This window comes from Tachyglossus aculeatus, chromosome 1 (assembly GCF_015852505.1).
Source record: "Tachyglossus aculeatus isolate mTacAcu1 chromosome 1, mTacAcu1.pri, whole genome shotgun sequence".
In the NCBI taxonomy this organism is placed as follows: Eukaryota; Metazoa; Chordata; class Mammalia; order Monotremata; family Tachyglossidae; genus Tachyglossus; species Tachyglossus aculeatus.
Window position 1 is genome coordinate 145,768,723 of NC_052066.1, and position 17,513 is coordinate 145,786,235.

The 17,513-nt window shown below is 45.8% G+C and overlaps 1 protein-coding gene and 1 non-coding gene across 2 annotated transcripts in view; one reads left to right on the forward strand and one right to left on the reverse strand.

Moving 5' to 3' along the window:
- Nucleotides 1-17,513, forward strand: part of LOC119933247 — a 36,220-nt gene that overhangs the window by 4,994 nt on the left and 13,713 nt on the right. The window contains exons 3-6 of the mRNA XM_038752662.1: nucleotides 5,094-5,661; nucleotides 9,857-9,962; nucleotides 13,850-13,942; nucleotides 16,677-16,777. Of these exons, the coding sequence (XP_038608590.1) occupies nucleotides 5,094-5,661; nucleotides 9,857-9,962; nucleotides 13,850-13,942; nucleotides 16,677-16,777 (868 nt within the window). The remainder of the gene's footprint in view (nucleotides 1-5,093; nucleotides 5,662-9,856; nucleotides 9,963-13,849; nucleotides 13,943-16,676; nucleotides 16,778-17,513) is intronic.
- LOC119935053 lies at nucleotides 75-212 on the reverse strand. Its single transcript, XR_005453069.1, has one exon. It is a non-coding gene; the product is annotated as a small nucleolar RNA SNORA7 (small nucleolar RNA).

A 17,513-nucleotide genomic window follows, 5' to 3' on the forward strand; every position in this document is an offset into this window, starting at 1 on the left:
ACGCAGTAAACTTGAGTCCCCACCCTTGACTCTCTGCCAAGCTGCTGCTGCTGCCCAGCCCAGGCGAGTTTTTGACTTGTAGCCGATGGCCTTCTACTCGCTAGCCACTGGCCAAGCTAGGAATGGAATAAGTAGGCCTCTACTTGACTCTCCCTCTTGTAGTCGAGACTGGTAGAGTCCTGGAAACTCTCCAGGTGCGACCTGGAGAGGGGACTGGTACGTAGTAAGTGCTTAACAAATACCATAAAAGTAAATAAATAAAGAAACATGCCCTTTACTCTCAATTAGAGAATTAGAGAAGCTTCAGTTAGCTTCAATTAGAGAAGCAGCATGGCTCAATGGAAAGAGCACAAGCTTTGGAGTCAGGGGTCATGGGGTCGAATCCCAGCTCTGCCAATTGTCAGCTGTGTGACTTTGGGCAAGTCACTTATTCTCTGTGCCTCAGTTCCCTCGTCTGTAAAATGGGGATGAAGACTGTGAGCCCCCTCCATGGGACAACGTGATCTCCTTGTAACCTCCCCAGTGCTTAGAACAGTGCTTTGCACATAGTAAGTGCTTAATAAATGCCATCATTATTATTATTATTAATTACCCATTTCAGGAAGGCTTAGCATCAGGTGAGCCAAAGGCAGCAAGCACAGAGAAGCTGGTAAAGTGTGCATTTTTTATTCTGCATTTTTGTTTGTGTGCAGTTTGGATGGAGAGGAAAGGACAGATCCTAGTGACGTTTTGAAGGTTAAACCCACAGAATTTGGTGACTGATTGCATATGTGAGTAGAATGAGAGAGATGAGTTGAGGATTATGCCAGGATTAAGGGCTTGTGGGACAGTGAGGATGGTGGTGTTGTCAACAGTGATGAGAAAGTCACGGGGAGGGCAGGGTTTGCAGGTGACGATAAGGAATTCTATTTTGGACATGTAAATTTTGAGGTCTTGGAAGGACATCTAAATAGAGATGTCCTGAAGGCAGGAGGAAATTGAAATTGAAATGAAAACTAAACAGGTGCAATCCCCCTAAAATCTCTTCTGTTCCTCTGCAGTCCCTCCCTCTTCCTGCCCCTTCTTCAAATCACCCATCTGTCTCAGCACTTAGAACAGTGCCAGCACTTAGAACAGTGCTTTGCACTTAATAAGCGCTTAATAAATGCCATTATTATTATTATTATTAATTCTCAGCAGTATCTCAAGAGCAGGTCACCCGACTCCTCTCAAAATCCACCTCCTTCACCTGAGCCTCTGCCACAACACTTTTGCACCTTATAATAATAATAATAATATTTGTATTTGTTAAGCACTTTGTTACAGGCACTGTACTAAGCGCAGGGATGAGTACGAGAAAATCAGGTTGGACACAGTCCCTGTCCCATGTGAAGCTCCCTGTCTCAATCCACATTTTACAGATGAGGTAACTGAGGCAAAGAACAGTGAAGTGACTTGCCCAAGGTCACACAGCAGACAAGTGATGGAGTGCTTCCCCACTCCCTTCTTCCCTGACTACCACTGTCAATTGTTCACTCTCCATAGGCTTCGTCCTCGCTGCTTTCAAAAGTGCTCATGGATCCCCTATCCCCAAAAACCAAACCCTCCTTCGATCCTACAGCTCCCTCCAGTTATCGCCCCATCTCCCTCCTCTTCAAACTCCTTGAGTGAGATGTCTACATCCACTGTCTCCACTTCCTCTCTTCCAATTCTTTCCCTCACCCCCTCCAATCTGGCTTCCATCCCCTTCGCTCCACAGAAACCACCCTCTTCAAAGGTCACCAATGATCTCCTTCTCTCCAAATCCACCGGCCTCTACTCCATCCAAATCTTCCTCCACCTCTCAGCTGCCTTCGACATTGTCAACCTCCCCCTTCTCCTGGAAGCATTATGCAACTTCGGCTTCACGGACAGAGCCCTCTCCTCATTTTCCTCCTACCTCTCTGGTCGCATCTTCTCAGTCTCTTTCACAGGCTCCCCCTCTGCCTCCCCACTCTGACAGTGAGGGGGTCCCTCAAGGCTCAGTTCTTTGTCCCCTTCTATTCTCCATCTACACTCATTCCCCCGGAGAACTCACGCGCCCCTCTGTAATGTAAGCTCACTGTGAACAGGGAAGGTGTCTACAAGCTTTGCTATTATTGTACACTCCCAAGTGCTTAGCACTGGCTCTGCACACAGTAAGAACTCAATAAATATGATTGATTGATTGCCTGCCTGATTAATTCTCTCCCATGACTTCAGCTACTATCTCTATGGAGATTATTCCCAAATAAGCATCTTCAGCATCGACCTCTCTCCTTCTCTGCAATATCACATTTCATCCTGCCTTCAGGGATGCTCCACTGATATATTTGTACAGATTTATTACCGTATTTACTTTACTTGTCCACATTTACTATTCTATTTATTTTGTTAATGATGCGCATGTAGCTATAATTCTATTTGTTCTGACTATTTTGACACCTGTTTACATGTTTTGTTTTGTTGTCTGTCTCCCCCTTCTAGACTGTGAGCCCATTGTTGGGTAGGGACCATCTCTATATGTTGCCGACTTGTACTTTCCAAGCGCTTAGTACAGTGCTCCACACACAGTAAGCACTCAATAAATATGATTGATTGAATGAATGAATGAATATACCAAACTTAACCTGCCCAAAACAGAACTCCTCAGCCTCCTGTCCAAACCTTGTCCTCCTCTTGACTTTCCCATCACTGTCTACTATCCTCTGTCTCGCAGTCCTGTAATCTTGGTATTAACTTTGACTCACCTTTCTCATTCAGTCGGTCACCAAATCCTGTCGGTTTGGCCTTCACAACACTGCTAAATCCACCCTTTCCTCTCCATTCAAACGACTATCAGGTTACTAGTTTTTTTTAAATGGTATTTGCTAAGTGCTTACTTTGTACCGGGTAATGTACTAAATGCTGCGGTAGATACAAGCTAATCAGATCAGACATAGTTCATGCCCCACTTAGGGCTCACAATCTTAATCCCCATTTTACAGATGAGGTAACTGAAGCACAAAGAAGTTAAGAGACTTGTCCAAGATCACACAGCTGACCTCTGACTTGAGTCAGAATTAGAAGTCAACTCCACTGTCTCTCAGGCTGGTGCCCTTTCTACTAGGCCACACTGCTTCTTAATCCAAGCACTTATCTTTTCCCACCTTGATTACTGCATTGGTCTCCTTGTTTCCTGTATCTCCCGACTCCAGTCCATACATCACTCTGCTGCCTGGTTCATGTTTCTATGAATCCATTTAGTGCATGTTTCTCCACCCCTCAAGAACCTCTGGGGTTGCCCATCCACCTTCGCATCGAACAGAAACTCCTTGCCATCAGCTTTAAAGCACTTCATTATCTCCTCCTCCTCCTCCACCTCCTCCTCCTTCATTGTCCTATTACAACCCAACCCATAAGCCTTGCTCCTTTTATCCCAACCTACTCACTGAACCTCATGTTGCTCACCTGTTACACCTGCTCTTGCTTCTGCCTGGAAATCCCTTCCCCTTTAGGCCCAGCCGATCAATCAGTGGTATTTATTGAGAGCTTACCGTATGCGGAGCACTGTACTAAGCACTTGGGAGAGTACAATACAACAGAGATGGTAGATGTGTTCCCTGCCTATGTTGAGTTTACACTCTAGCAGATCACTGATCTCTCCATTTTCTCTAGACCGTAAGCTTGTTGTGGTCAGGAAGCAGCATGGAAGTCACTTCACTTCTCTGGGCCTCATTTACCTCATCGATGTAAAATGGAGATTGAGACTGTGTGCCCCACGTGGAACAGGGACTGTGTCCAACCTGTTTCGCTTGCCTCCACCACAGTGCTTAGTAATAATAACGATGATGACATTTGTTAAGCGCTTACTATTTGCAAAGGACTGTTCTAAGCACTGGGGAGGGTACAAGGTTATCAGGTTGTCCCATGTGGGGCTCACAATCTTCATCCCCATTTTACAGATGAGGTAGCTGAGGTCCAGAAAAGTTAAGTGACTTGCACAAAGTCACACAGCTGACAATTGACGGAGCCTGGATTTGAACCCATGACCTCTGATTCCAAAGCCCATGCTCTTTCCACTGAGCCATACTGCTTCTCTAGTACAGTGCCTGGAAAATAATAAGTGCTTAACAAATACCACAGTTAGTATTATTATGTGTCTACCAATTCTATTGTATTGTACTCTCCCAAGCACTTAGTACAGTGTTCCGCACAGGGTGAGCGCTCAATAAATACCATTGATTGAGGCAAGGCCCTTTTGAAATTACATTTATGCCAAGAGGCTTCCCCTGATTCATCTCAGCTCTTCATCCTATTTTCCCCTCCGGATCACCTAAACCCTAGGTTATTCAACCCTCTCTCCACCCTTGACTGCAGGCGTCTATGGATCTTTACACTTCATTGCTTCTCCTACTTGTAATGTGTTTTACTGTCTGTCCCCCCACCACTAGATAGTAAATAACTGGAGGCAGAGATCATGTCTACCAACTTTATTGTACTCTCCCAAGTACTTAGTGCACTATTCTGCCCCAAGTAAATGCTCAATAAATACTATCAATCAATCAATCAATCAATCATATTTATTGAGCACTTACTGTGTGCAGAGCACTGTACTAAGCACTTAGGAAGTACAAGTTAGCAACATATAGAGACAGTCCCTACCCAACAGTGGGCTCACAGTCTAAAAGTCTAAAATTAATCAACTACTGGTTGATTAATTGACTGCTGTCACTAGCGTGGCCTTGGGAAAGAGTGGGGGCTTGGGAGACAGGAGACATGGGTTCTAATCCTGGCTCCACTGCTTGCCTGTTGTGAAAATAGCAGTGCCTTCTCTCAGTGCCTCAGTTTTCTTATCTGTAAAACGGTGATTAAATATCTTCTGTCCCTCCCCTTTACGATGGGAGCTCCATGTGAGACAGGGACCGTGTCCAACCTGATAATCTTTTATCTACCCCAATGTTTTATACAGGGCTTGGCACACAGTAAGCGCTCCACCAATATAAGTATTATTATTTCTAAAGGTCAACAGCTAGGTTAACAAGTTGGCCTTGTGCACTCATTGCTCTTCTAAGCCAGATTTTAACTCAAAGTACCTCACGTCTACTTCATTTCAGAACCTGCTGTCCAACAACTCATTAAGAATGGGAAATTTCTGGAAGCTTTCAAGTATTTTAAGTGGAGTGACCAAGCGGAAGATGGTAGCAAAGCAGCTCTTTTGAAATTTCTGAAGCAGGAGATGGAGAAAGCGGTGGAAACGGCCTTCCAAACGGGAGACCGGGCGTACCCCGAGAAGCCAAAGTCGGGGGATGGTTTGCGTTTGCGGCATGCAGAAGGGCCCCAGGAGAAAATCAGGTCGGACGAAGAGTCAGAGGACTCAATGAGCATTTCCTCTAATGGCTGGGACTCTGATCTGGAAGAGCTGTTCAGGAAGTACGCTGAGTTGCAGATTCCGCCATTCGGACAGGACCTGTCCCAGAAGATCGACGCGTATTTGGAGGAACTGAACAACCACATCAGGAAAAACCTGACGGGACAGAGGGAAGGAAACCTTTGTGTCCTCTACAGCAAATGCTTCCAAGACGTTCTGCTGTCTCGCCTGAATATGATTGCCTTCGAAAAACCTTCCTTGGCAGACCTCTGTCAGGTGTATAACTGGGCATCGTGTAATATTTTTGCCAAGGGGTAAGTCCCTGATGACTCATTTTGATCCTGTTCTTACCCCGCTTTTTCAGTGGAGATGGGATTTTAGGGGGGCTCTGAAGCCAGGGAGACCCGTGGTCTGGTAGAGAGGGACTTCCAGACAGGGCGATAGGTGTGAGCAAGGAGAAGGAAGCAGGTGAGGCAAGAGGGTGGTGCAATTTGAAGACAGGCTTGGCAGTGCGGCAGAGTGCCAGCTGCTGAAAGAGTGGAATGGGTGAATGGAGCTGGTACGTAAACTGGAGAACGTTGGCAGGGAAGAATTTCTGCCAGGGTTTGTTTTGAGGAGTGGAAAGATGTGTTGAGAGATGTTTTAGGAAGATGATCTCGGTGGCAGTGTGGAGTTTAGACTGAAGGGGAAGAGTCCGGAGACGAAGAGTTCAGTGGTCCAGTATCCTAGCCATGATAGGATGACAGCATGAACCAGCCAGATGGTTGTTCATTCTTTCATTCATTCAGTCGTATTTATTGCAAGCTTACTGTGTGCAGAACACTGTACCGAGCTCTTGGGAGAATACAATACAACAATAAATAGACACAGTCTCTTCCCACAACAAGCTTAGAGACTAGATGGGGAGACAGATGCTAATATAAATAAATCAATTACAGATATGCAGCAGCGTGACTCAGTGGAAAGAGCATGGGCTTTGGAGTCGGAGGTCATAGGTTCAAATCCCGGCTCCACCAACTGTCAGCTTTGTGACTTTGGGCAAGTCACTTCACTTCTCTGTGCCTCAGTTACCTCATCTGTAAAATGGGGATTAAAACTGTGAGCACCCCGTGGGACAACCTGATCACCTTGTAACCTCCCCAGCGCTTAGAACAGTGCTTTGCACAAAGTAAGTGCTTAACAAATGCCATTATTATTATTATTATTATATGTACATAAGTGCTGTGGGGTTGGGAGGGGGGAACTGAATGAAAGAAGCAAATCAGGGCAATGCAGAAGGGAGAGGGAGAAGAGGAGAGGAGGCTTAGTCAGGGAAGGCCGGAAGTGGCTGCAAAATGCCACCCCCAAATCTCCCCTTTATGTGATGTGAAATAATGATAATAATAATAATAATGATGATGATGGTATTTGTTAAGCACTTACTATGTGCCAAGCACTGTTCTAAGAACTAGGGTAGATACAAGGTAATCAGGTTGTCCCACGTGGGGCTCACAGATTTAATCCCTATTTTACAGATGAGGTAACAGAGGCACAGAGAATAATAATAATAATGGCATTTGTTAAGCATTTACTATGTGCAAAGCACTGTTCTAAGTGCTGGGGTAGATACAAGGTAAACAGGTTGTCCCACGTGGGGCTCACAGACTTCATCCTCATTTTACAGATAAGGTAACTGAGGCACCGAGAAGTAAAGTGAGTTGCCCAAAGTCACACAGGTGATAAGTGGCGGAGCCGGGATTAGGATCCATGACTCTGACTCCCAAGGTCATGCTCTTGCCACGAAGCCACGCTGCTTCTCAATTCTTCCAGAGTCCTAGGAGCTCCTAGAGATCCAGGGACTCTCAATGGTTCTCTAAGCCTGTTGAGCTGGATGACTTTCACCCTGAATATTGGAACCATATCAATCAATCGATGGTATTTATTGAGCAGTCACTTTGTGCAAAACACTATACTAAGCAGTTGGGAGAGTACAGTACGACAGAATGAGTGGACTTGTTTCCTTCCCAATCTGAGCTTCCTGTCTAGAGAGAAACACCAGTGACCAGGGCCTTCTCCAGGACAGGATGATCACAGCATGGAAGCACTGTGGTTTAGCGGAAAGAGCAAGGGTCTGGGAATCAGAAGACATGGGTTCTAATCCTGGCTCTGCCACTTGTCTGCTGGGTGACCTGGGGGCAATCATTCCACTTTCTGGTCCTCAGTTGCCTCATCTGGAAGAGAGGGATTAAGACTGTGAGCCCTATGTGGGTCAGGTAATTGCTCTCCCCCACTTCAAAGCCTTGTTGAAGGTACATCTCCTCCAAGAAGCCTTCCCTGACTAAGCCCTCCTCTCCTCTTCACCCACTCCCTTCTGCGCTACTCTTACTTGCTCCTTCATTCTTCCTCTCTCCCATCTCCATAGCACATATGTATATATTTGTAATGTATTTATTTATATATTTATTTATTAACAGCATGGCTTCATGGAAAGACCCCAGGCTTGGGAGTCAGAGGTCATGGGTTCTAATCCCGCCTCCTCCACTTGTCAGCTGTGTGACTCTGGGCAAGTCACTTCACTTCTCTGTGCCTCAGTTCCCTCATCTGTAAAATGGGGATTAAGACTGTGAGCCCCACATGGGACAACCTGATCACCTTGTATCCCCCCTAGTGCTTAAAACAGTGCTTTGCACATAGTAAGCGCTTAACAAATGCCATCATCATCATCATACTGTCCCTATATGTTGCCAACTTGTACTTCCCAAGTGCTTAGTACAGTGCTTTGCACACAGTAAGCGTTCAATAAATACGATTGACTGATTGATTGATCATTATCATCATCATGTCCATCTCCTTCTCCAGACTGTGAGCTCGCTTTGGGCAGGAATGTGTCAGTTTGTTGTTTTCCTGTACTCTCCCAAGTGCTTAGTACAGTGCTTTGCACACAGTGAGTGCTCAATGAATATGATTGAATGATAATAATAATAATAATGATGATGATGATGGCATTTATTAAGCACTTACTATGTGCCAAGCACTTGAACAAGGCCTGGTGTGCAGCCCTGCTCGACTTCACTGGGGCTGTGGAAAGGGTCAGCTAAGCCTCTCCTTGACTGGCCAAATAACTGTGCCCAAAGCCAGTCCTGTGCCTTGCCCGTACAGAATGCAGTATGAAATTTATCACCCCCTCAGAGGGAGGCCGCGTTGAGAGTTTGGTGGCTCTTCTCAAAGGTCAACATTTCTTTGAGTGCTTTAAAGCACTTGCCCCATCCTACCTCACCCCACTAATCTCCTACTGTAGCCCAGCCCGCACACCCCGTTCCTCTGGCTCCAACCTACTCGCTGCTCCCCAGTCTCGTCTATCTGGTCACCAACCCCTTTCCCACCTCCTCTCCCCCTCCATATACACCAGACCATCACTCTCCCCACCTTCAAAGCTTTATTAAGGTCACACTTCCTCCAAGAGGCCTTCCCCGATAAAGCCCTCTTTTCCCCAGTTCGCTCTCCCGTCTGCCTCATCTATGCACTTGGGTCTACGACCTTTGGACATTTGATTGATTCATTCAATCGTATTTATTGAGCGCTTACTGTGTGCAGAGCACTGTACTAAGTGCTTGGGAACATACAGAAACGGTCCCTACCCAACAACGGGCTGACAGTCTAGAAGGGGGAGGCAGACAAAGAAACAAAACAAGTAGACAGGTGTCAAAACCATCAGAATAAATAGAATTATAACTGTGTACACATCATTAATAAAGTAAATAGAATAATAAATATGTACAAATATACACAAGTGCTGTGGGGAGGGGAAGGGGGGGTGATGGGGAGGGGAGGAGGAGCACAGGAAAAGAGGGGCTCAGTCTGCTCAGGTGTTGCAAATGCGCAGGGAGAACGATGGGGCTGTCTACAATGATGGGAAAGTCAAAGAGAGGACGGGGTTTGGGTGGGAAGATGAGTTCTATTTTGGATGTTCATTTTGTGATGTCAGTGGGACATCCACGTAGAGATGTCTGAAGGCAGGAGGAAATGTGAGATAACAGAGAAGGAGAGAGGAATAGGGGTTAAGGGATATGTGAGTATGCTTGAATTCATTCAATTGTATTTATTGAGCACTTACTATGTGCAGAGCACTGGACTAAGTGCTTGGGAGAGTACAGTACAACAATAAACAGACACATTCCCTTTCCACCACAAGCTTACAGTCTAGAAGGACGGAGCAACTGTTACTTTTGGACAGCTTCTTCCCCACTGTTTGAAAATACTGGGGAAGTTGATATTCTCCCCACCCCCAATCCCACAGAAGTAGGTACATTTCTTCAAATGTTACAATATAAATTACTTATTTATTCATATTAATGTCCGTCTCCCTTTCCATGGCTGTAAGCTCATTACGGGGAGGGAAAGTATCCGCTAATTCTGTTGTGCCTGTACTGTCCCAAGGGCTTAGTGCAGTGCTCTGCTCAGAGTAAATGCTCAATAAATATGACTGATTGACTGAATGACTGATTTCAATCCGTGTGTTTAAACCACTAGGGAGAAGCGTGGCCAGGCAAAGGCCCAGGAACAGGACAGCTTGGACTCCATAAAGTTCTGTTCTTTTTTGACTCAGCTTGAACAAGAGATACTAAGACTGGTTCAGGTAAGGTGGAGGGGTTTCACCAAGACTAGCTTCTAGCTGGCCATTGCATTTCATTCATTCATTCAATCATATTTATTGAGTGCTTACTGTGTGCAGAGCACTGTACTAAGCACTTGGAAAGCACAATTCGATTTTCTTCCTTATCTCCAAGGCTCAGCCGTTGTTGGCCCAATCAATCAGTGGTGCTTATTGAATGCTTGCTCTGTGCAGAGCACTTTATTAAGTATTATATTGTTATATTATTATATTTGTTATGCTATGTGTCATGCACTGCTCCAAGCACTGGCATAGATAAAAATCAATCAGTCAGTGGTATTTATTGAATGCTTACTATGTGCAGAGCACTGTTCTAAGCATTTGGCATAGTACAACAGAATTGACATATATGCTCCCTGCTCATAATGAGTTATTAATAATAATAATAATGATGGTACTTGTTAAGCGCTTACTATGTGCAAAGCACTGTTCTAAGCGCTGGGGGATACAAGGTGATCAGGTTGTCCCACCGGGGGGCTCACAATCTTTATCCCCATTTTATAGATGAGGTAACTGAGGCACAGAGAAGTTAAGTGACTTGCCCGAAGTCACACAGCCAATAAACGGCAGAGAGAGGATTAGAACCCATGACCTCTAACTCCCGAGCCCATGCTCTTTCCATTGAGACACACCGCTTCTCTGACAGCATGGTATTACTATCATAATAGTAATTACGGTATTTGTTTTGGGTTGACTAAATGCCAAACACTCTTCTAAGGGCTGGGGTAGATACAAGCTAAGCAGGTTGGACATAGTCCCTATCCCACATGGGGCTCAAGGTCTTATTTCCCATTTTACAGATGAGGTAACTGAGGCACAGAGAAGTTAAGTGACTTACCCAAGGTCACATAGCAACCAACTGGCAGAGTCAGGATGAGAGCCTAGGTTCTCCGACTCCTAGGCTCCTGCTCTTTCCACTAGCCCATGCTTCTTCTCCCTAAATAAAGAAAGAGTGTACACTCACTCAAGTACTTGTCCCCATGCATAGATGTCTAAAAGAAATATAGTTGGCCTTAATATTTGAAGAAAACACCACTGACAGTGAAGGTCACCTTTGAATGTGTGTGTGCCTGAAAAGATTTATGCAGGATCCACATGTGCAAATAATAATAATAATAATAATGATGATATTTGTTGAGCCCTTACTGGCAGCCAAGTACTGGGGTATATATGAGACATGCAGATCAGTTACAGTGTAGCCTCAGTCTAAGGAAGAGGGAGAATAGGAATGTATTTTCCATATCACAAGAGGAGACTGAGGCACATAGATCTGCTGGGACTCGTTCAAGTTCACAAAGCAGGCAAGTGAAGAACCAAGGTTAGAACTCAGTCAGTGCGGACTATTTAGAGAACTTGTGTCCATCACTTGACATCTGCATGAACTTAACTCCCTGAAGTTTTATGTACCTCAGTTTCCTCATCTATAAAATGGGGCTTCATTATCTGTCCCCTCTCCCTCCTAGACTGTTACACCATGAGGGACAGGGATTGTGTTCAACCTAATTATCTTATATCTCCCCCAATTCCTAGTACAAAGCTTGGCATGTAGTAAGTGCTTAGCAAATAGCATTAAAAAAATTAATAAAGATCATCTGACTTTCAAGCCTGTGCTCTTTCCGTTAGGCCCACTGCCTCCTGTGCCGGTTCATAAAAAAGTTATCACTAGGTGTGTTGTTATGTTGTTATGGAATCTGGTCCTGTTTTCTTTTGCCTCTTTGTTTCTTGTCCCTTTAAGAAGCTTTTGCTCAAAGACAGCGACCTTTCCTCAGAGTACTCAATGAAGGTAGTAGATCTGAAGCAGTGTGGCTAAAAGGCAGCGTGGCTCAGTGGAAAGAGCCTGGGCTTTGGAGTCAGAGGTCACGGGTTCACATCCCGGCTCCGCCAGTTGTCAGCTGTGTGACTTTGGGCAAGTCACTTCACTTCTCTGAGCCTCAGTTACCTCATCTGGAAAATGGGGATGAAGACTGTGAGCCCCCAGTGGGACAACCTGATCAACTTGTAACCTCCCCAGTGCTTAGAACAGGGCTTTGCACATAGTAAGCACTTAATAAATGCCATTATTATTATTATCTGATTCAATCCCTGCCCTCGAGTCATTTACAGGCTAGGGTGGTGGGGAGGGGAGAGGAGAAGTAAAAAGCCATTAAAATAAAATACAGGTATAGGGAATCAATCAATCAACCGATCAATCAATCAGTAAGAAGCAGCTTAACCTAGTGGAAAGAGAATGGACCTGGATGTTAGAGAACCCAGCTTCAAATCCCAACTCTGCCACACACCTGCTGTGTAACCTTGGGCAAGTCACATAACTTCTCTGTGCCTTAGTTCCTTCATCTGCAAAATGGGGATTCAATGCCTGTTCCCCCTCCCACTTAAACTATTCATTCATTGTCATATTTATTGAGTGCTTACTGTATGCAGAGCACTGTACTAAGCGCTTGGGAAGTACAAGTTGGCAACATATAGAGACGGTCCCTACCCAACAACGGGCTCACAGTCTAGAGGGGGGAGACAGACAACAAAACAAAACAATTAACAAAATAGAATAGTAAATATGTACAAGTAAAATAGAGTAATAAATCTGTACAAACATATATACAGGTGCTGTGGGGAGGGGAAGGAGGTAGGGCGGGGGAGATGGGGAAGGGGAGAGGAAGGTGGGGGCTCAGAGATGGTCCCCACTCCACAACGGGTTCACAGTCTAGAAGGGGAAGACAGACAACAAAACAAAATATGTGGACTTGACACCCATTTTGTGAAGTCATCAGAACAACTATGAGCCCCATGTGGGGCCTGATAGTCTTGTGTCTACCCCAGCACTTAGTACCATGCTTGGCACATAGTAGCAAATACTGTTATTATTATTATTACTTATTGAGCACTTACTATGTGCAGAGCACTGTACTAAGCTCTTGGGAGAGGACCATGCAATAGAGTTAGCAGATTCATTCATTCATTCGATCGTATTTATTGAGCGCTTACTGTGTGCAGAGCACTGTACTAAGCGCTTGGGAAGTACAAACTGTCAACATGTAGAGACGGTCCCTACCCAACAACGGGCTCACAGTCTAGAAGATACATTCCCTGTCCACGAGTTTACAGTCTAGAAGCAAGAGTTTAGAGATTCTACCTAAGTGCTGAGACGGGGAGGGGGTGGGTGAATAAATAAGTGCCTTGGTCTCCTGGCAACCAGAATTAGCACTCCTCAGAAGCAGTCTGCCTTCTTTTTGGACGCCCACTTTACCAGCTTCTCAGTGCTTTCTGTCCTTGGTTCATCTGAGGTTAAGCACCATGGAATGGGTAATTGAGAGTAAAGGGCACGTTTATTTATTTATTTTTCAAATGGCATTTGTTAAGCACTTACTATGTGCCCGAGACTCTTCTAAACGCTGGGGTTGATACAAGATAATCAGGTCGGACACAGTCCCTGTCCCGCATGGGGCTCGTGCTCTCAATCCCCATTTTATAGATGAGGTAACTGAGGCACATGGAAGTGAAGTAACTTGCCCGAGGTCACACAGCAGACAAGGGGTGGAGGCAGGACTAGAAACCATCTCTTCCCGAAGGAAGTGCTCTCAAGCCTTTTCTCTGGCTCCCATGGGAGGCTTTCTGCTGCCCCGTGAAAGGGTTGGGAGAGGGGCAACTGAGGCTGGGATGCCAAGTGGAGGGACTGAGGTTTTGAGAGACTCCTCACTGGGTGGCAGGTCTTGAGAGCAAGCCAGAGAGCCTTCTAATTAGGTGACGGGTCCTGAGAGTAGGCTGGAGGGCCTTCTCATTGAGTGGCGGGTCTTGAGAGCAGTCTAGAGAGCCTTCTCATTGAGTGTTGAGTTTTCATGTCTCTTTTTATTCAGATACAGCTGGAAGAGAAGCTGAAAAATGTGATGGACATTAACAGGAAAACACCGGTCGCCCAACTTCCAAACCCCTTTTCTGATTGCTATATGGTATTAATCAGTGGTATTTATTAAGCTCTTGGGAGAGTACAGTACAAAAGAGTAGGTAGACATGATCCCTGCTCACAAGGAGTTTACGGACCGGGGGGAGACAGATACTACGGTGGGGGCCGGGGGCTGGGGGTTTTGTGTGAAAATGAAAGTGCTTAAGAGTTGAGACTCAGGTGCGTGGAGGATGCTGAAGGGAGGGAAATGAGGGGTTAGTAAGGGAGGGCTTCTTGGAGAAGATAGGATTTTAGTAAGGCTTTGAATATGGGGAGAGTTATGGTCTGTCATATATAAAGGAGGAGGGAGTTCTGGCTCAGAAGGAGGACCTGACCAAGGGGTCTAGGTGACACGGATGAGATCGAGATCCAGTGAGTAGGTTGGTGCTATAATAACTGTGGTATTTGTTAAGCGCTTAATACGTTCCAGGCACTTTACTAAGTGCCCAGGTGGATATAATCAAATCGGGTTGGACACAGTCCTTGTCCCACAAGGGGCTCAAAGTCTCAATCCCCACTGTCCAGATGAGGCAACTGAGGCACAGAGAAGTGAAGTGACTTGCCCAAGGTCACACCCCCAAGCACCACGGCAAGCCATGCCTCAGGACCCCACACTCTGCAGAGAAGGAATACTTCCATCAAGTGCTTAGTACAGTGTTCTGCTTACGTTAAGCGCTTATTAAATATGATTGAATGAATGAATCTGCCAAACCCTCTTCTTCCCTTTTGTGGTTGATGGGAGGAAATCTGCTTCCTGTGGCTCAATCCCTCTCACTGGCCTGGGCATTTTCAACCACCCTCACCAGGCATGGGTGCTGGGAGTGGAAGCCCAGCTGGATGGGACTATGGGATTTCTTCTCTTCAGGGTCTGGGCTCGGGTCTGGCCAAGTGGCTGCCTTCCTTTGGAGGGTCAGTGCCATTGACCTCACCCTGAGCAACAACAGCAAAAAAACCCAAAAAACATACAATGAAAACTGTGAGCCTCCCATGGGACAACCTGATTACCTTGTATCTACCCCAGCACTTAGAATAGTGCTTGGCACATATTAAGCGCTTAACAAATGCCATAATTATTATTATTATTATTTTTATTAAATCATCCTGGATCAGGACTATCAGTCTCATGCCCTGCTATTCCATTCATTCATTCATTCATTCATGCAATCGTATTTATTGAGCGCTTACTGTGTGCAGAGCACTATAGTAAGCACTTGGGAAGTACAAGTTGGCAACATATAGAGACGGTCCCTACCCGACAGTGGAATCACAGTCTAGAAGAGGGAGACGGAGAACAAACCAAACATATTAACAAACTAAAATAAATAGAATAAATATGTACAAATAAAATAAATAGGGTAATAAATATGTACAAACATATATACATATATACAGGTGCTGTGGGGAGGGGAAGGAAGTAGGGTGGGGGGGATTCAGTCAGTCAATCATATTTATTGAGAGCTTACTATGTGCAGAGCACTTACTAAGTGCTTGGGAAGTACAAGTTGGCAACATCTAGACACGGTCCCTACCCAACATACTGTGTGCAGAGCACTGGACTAAGCGCTTGGGAGAGTACAGTACAATGTAATACATATTCCCTGCCCACAGTGAGCTTAGAGTCTAGTCTACAGTTGAGGGGCAAGGCAGGTAGATGGGTTGCCGCCCCCGCTGCCCACAAGACTAAGCCCCCTCAGGGTAGGGAACCTGTTTCCCAGTCTACCGACTCGACTGTACCGGACTTCCCCAAGCACTTAGTTCACTGTACTCTACACAGAGTGAGTGCTCAATAAATAGCAATGTTTGCGGAGGGAGTGGAGGGGGTGGGTGCTCCCCGCCCCGGCCATTCCCCCAGTCCAATTGTCAGAGTTAGGAGGGGGAAGCGGGGAGGAGACAGGTGGCCAGTAGAAGGATGGGATGGCGGATGGGGGGCAAGAGAGGAGGCGGCCCCTACTTGTCCCTGCTCCTTGTTGATAATGATAATAATATTTAATGCTTGTGGTATTTGTTAAGCACTTACTATGTGCCAGGCACTGTACTATTTGTTAAACACTTACTATGTGCCAGTTACTGTACTAAACTCTGGGGTGGATACAAGCAAATCAAGTTGGAAACAGTCCCTGTCCCACATGGGGCTCATGATCTCAATCCCCACTTTACAGACGAGCTAACTGAGGCACAGAGAAGTGAAGTGACCTACCCAAGGTCACCCAGTAGTCAAGTGGTGGAGCCGGGAATAGAACCCATGACCTTCTGACTCTGAGGCCCGTGCTCTAGCCGTTATGCCATGCTGCTTCAATTCCTTACACACTGAAGGGCGGCTTGGTGCCATATTGGTGGATGGCATATGCGTTGGGTGTGTGATAGTGATGCTCCCATTTAAACATAGCCCTTGGATCCTGGGGGTGGCCCACAACACCAGCAGAGGGTCCTCCCACCCTGGCCACCACATCAGGCTGGGCAGACCCGCCGCAGACTAGGAGAAAGGGCAGAAGTGGGAATTTGTACTTCCCAATCACTTAGTACAGTGCTCTGTACACAGTAAGCGCTCAATAAATACGATTGAATGAATGAATGAATGAGTGAACCAAGGACAAGAACAGTGGGGGCCAGGGGAGATGGGGAGTTTCTCTGGGACCATTCTGGAGAAATTTCAGGATTGTTCAGTCTTGTTGCTGGACAGTCTGCTGGGCAGAAAAAGAGAGGCACTTCTTACCTCTTCTTGGTACTGTGTTTCTTGAAAGCTGGTAAATGATACAATAAAGAACATCGGAGTCCTGGGAGATTCCATAACCAGCAAGGCCAAAGTCCAGTGCCTGCAAACGTTTTCACACTTTCTGAAAAGGTAAGGAAGCTTGGTTGTTCTTCTGAATAACTGTTGCCGTCGGTTTGGCAGAGGGAGGGGGTAGCAGGCTGAATGGTCACTGCCTAAAGTGAAGAAAGAGCGAGAGGATTGCCACTTTCAATTCTCTCTCCTCCCCCTTCCCTCATGCCCATCCCCTACTTCAAAGGCCCTAGAGTAGGGGTCCTGGAGGAAACCACACATGATCTGACTTAGAGGCCATTGATGGTATTTGTTAAGTACTTTCTATTTGTGAAGCACTGCACTAAGCACTGGGGTAGGTGCAAGATAATCAGGCCGGACACAGCCCATAACAGCGTTCCTAGTCTAAAGGAGGGGAAGAACAGTTGCAGTGGTTTTTGTGTGCAGAGCACTGTACTAAGCACTGGGAAAGAGGATCCAGGTGAGAATTATGCATGGATGCTATCTTTCAAGGGGCTCATAATCTATGAATGTAGATAAGGAAGAGGACTGGAGTCAGACACATTGGGAGCAATGAAACAATAAAACATTCATAAGAGACAAGGGCAGATACAAAATACTCAAAATATAAACTAAAGTCAGTGGGGAGCTGTGGCCAAAGGAGAAGAACTTCAGGTTCCTCCCAATTTAGAGTCCACAGTATCCCCTTAGCCACAATAATGACTACTGGAGCCGCTAGCCTTCCCTAGGTTATACGTGGCCTCACGCTGCAGCTTTTTTTGGTACTTGCTGGGGTGGTGAAAAGCAAGACAGGATG